General features: G+C 32.3%; 1 protein-coding gene across 1 annotated transcript; it reads right to left on the bottom strand.

The window, feature by feature from the left end:
* Window positions 1–1,566: 1,566 nt before the first annotated feature.
* LOC107910282 (uncharacterized) lies at window positions 1,567–2,414 on the bottom strand. Its single transcript, XM_016838085.2, has one exon. The coding sequence runs from the start codon at window positions 2,217–2,219 to the stop codon at window positions 1,692–1,694; it is 528 nt and encodes a 175-aa protein (XP_016693574.2). The 5' UTR covers window positions 2,220–2,414; the 3' UTR covers window positions 1,567–1,691.
* Window positions 2,415–2,967: the final 553 nt, after the last annotated feature.

Raw genomic sequence — 2,967 nt, forward strand, 5'->3', positions numbered from 1 at the left:
CACAAGATTAAGCACAAACATTATCTGCATTCAACACCAAACACTATTTGCATTCATCACCAAACACTTCCACAATCTCAATCATGTGATAAATATATGCATATTTGTACTTACAACAAATGCGCTCAAAATCAACCAACTTAGCATAGCTAAAATTAGTTCTTACCATGATTAAGTTATCCTAAATTCCATCTTAGTATACTAAGCTACATGAATAGCATAGTTATAACTTATCATTCTTCCTCATGAATCACTTATGTATATATATTAACACATATGCATATAACCGATTAGAATATTATAACTTTAACCATTACCTATCAACCTCTTTCCATGAATAATTTGAACAATTTCAACAAGAGAATGTCAATTTCATTCTATTATTTATAATGTATAAACTTATACTTTTATATGCTAGTTACTTGAAATTTATGTCTTAAGGAAATCAAATTATGCTTGCACAAATCAATCTCGCTAGTCGTCGCCCGTTTTCACCTTTGATCCTCGACAATTCGACCTCATTTAAGCTACATTCAATAATCCATTTATGAAATAGTATTAATTTCACAATCAATTAAAACATAAGCAAAATCAAGCATAATTACATACTTTACAAATAAGTCTCTTTTTAACCTTAATATTCGAAATGCTCATATCTCATTATTTACCCGATCGAATCAAAATCCAACTTCGTATTTATTCTCTAGAAACCTCAAACTATCAATCTATAGCATTTACTTTCAAAAGCTTTCACTCTTTACAATTTGGTCCATAATAATACAACAACTTCCTTAACAATTTCATTTTTAACATGTATCCCACTCAAAGTAAGCTTAAAAATCATCCATTTCCTAGTTTTATGGCTTATTCAACAATTACAATTTACTTAAATTTCCAAAAATACAAAAACTATTTAATGGAAGTACAACCAAGCTTCCTTTGTTTCTCTCATATTCGGTTCAAGATGTAGAAACATATTAATTCTCTCTCTCCCACTGACTTATAATTTAATCAATGTTTACACTATTAAGCAAGTAAGTAGAGATGGACGTGGTGATCAGGTCTCAACACTAGCCAAGCCTTGATTATGGTCCAATTTCATTTGAGTCCTTGATTAAATTGCCACTTAAGCCCTTGCGAAATCCTAAATCAATTTTCATTTGTTTTGGTCCCTTTGTAACTATTTTGATTATTCAATTTAATTAATTACTAATATTTCTATCTTTTAATTTTGTACTCGTTTCGATATTGACGAAAATCAGATCATTACATTTATATTGCAGTTTGATCCTCCTACTAAAATGAATAAACAAAATAGTCTTTTTTATTAAAATTATGTCTAAATGTTGTTTTTGGTGTGTGTTTAGTCATTAACCTTTACACATTTATTTAATTTGATTCCTACAATTTTATTTGAAATAAATTGACTAATTATTCTGTTTTATATATCAAATCAATAAATAATTTAAGATTTTTAAAATATATATATATAAAAATCTTCAAATAAAACTTCAACTTATAAAATTGAATTACTTGAGAAAGCTTATCACTCCTCTTGTTTTTCTCTCAAAATAAAAATGGAGGGACAGTCTATTATTTAATTATTACTTCACAAATGCTGCAATTTCTCCACCCAACAATTACATTATCTAATATTGTTTACTACTTTAATTGAAAAGCCAATTTACAAACTAACCAGACAAGCTAAGGTAAATTGAAGTAGCCACACCAAGCGCGTACACTCCAATCGCTGCCCCAACAACCTCTTTCCCCGTCCTCGCCGCCGCGCCAATCCCCGCAATACCCAAAACCCCAACCGGCACTCGCTGCAAAACTGCCTTTCCAGCGTTTCCCACGACGGCATCACTGAATAAAACCACTGCCCATTCCCTGAAGTCGGAGGAATCCAGGAGAAGTGCTTCTTCATCGCTCCGGGGATTATCCTGGTGGCGAGTTACGAACCGGAACGCAGAATCGACTTGGGAGCGAGCGGGAGGATGAGGGACCCAACGGAGAATGAGAGAGTGAGGGCGGAGGGAAGTGAGGTGTTGATGGAGGTTAGCGGCGGCGTTCAAGAGCTGATAAGGGAAGACTCCGGGGTAGGCTTCTTGGGTAAGGGAGAGGCATTGACTGTAGACTGAGTCGCAGGCTGAGTTGAATTGGGACGAGTTGACTAATGCGGAGGTCACTCGCTTCGACGCCGATTGCGAAATCCCCATCTCTCTTCAGTTCTGTGTTCTGCTAGTTCGCAGTTATTGGTTGGATGTCTGGGAATATTGGGATCATGTTATATTTAAATATAGGGTAAAATATGTTCTAAGTTACTTTACTTTTCATACCTTTACAATTTAGTTCATTACTTTTATTTTGGATTTGAACATTTAAGTTTTATTCTTAACCTCGTTCAACATCTTATATTAAATTCAGCTACTTTATAATATCAAATTTGTTTATGTGGCTATAAAATATTTTTTTTTTGATGTTACATCAATGATTTTAACAAAATTTGAAAAATCAAAAAATTAAAATTTTAAAAATAAAAGTGTTCGTTGAGTATAAAAATTTATAATATACTTTAACCTCAAATATGTTAATGTTTTTAAAATTTTGCGGATAATAAATTTATTCTTAAAATTTATAACTATATATATTCGTTAAAATAATATATATGTATGTATGTATATATCGCTAAATAAGGGCTATAGGCTTTTTTTTAATTAGGACTTTAGGTCGTTTTAAACATTAATTAGGGAAATAGGTCAGTGTTAGGAGAGAGAAAGTGAAAGCGCGACCAGTTGGGTGTATTTTTTGCACAGATAGCAGTAAAGTGCACTCAGCTAGGCACACTTTCTCTCAATAGTAAATTGCAACGGCTTTTTGATCGTTGCCGCAACAAACGATAAAAAAAACTTTAAAACCCGACGGTAATTTTTTTTAACTTATAAATACCCCTCAAATTTCATTTTT

This window comes from Gossypium hirsutum, chromosome D02, assembly GCF_007990345.1.
Source record: "Gossypium hirsutum isolate 1008001.06 chromosome D02, Gossypium_hirsutum_v2.1, whole genome shotgun sequence".
Lineage (NCBI taxonomy): Eukaryota > Viridiplantae > Streptophyta > Magnoliopsida > Malvales > Malvaceae > Gossypium > Gossypium hirsutum.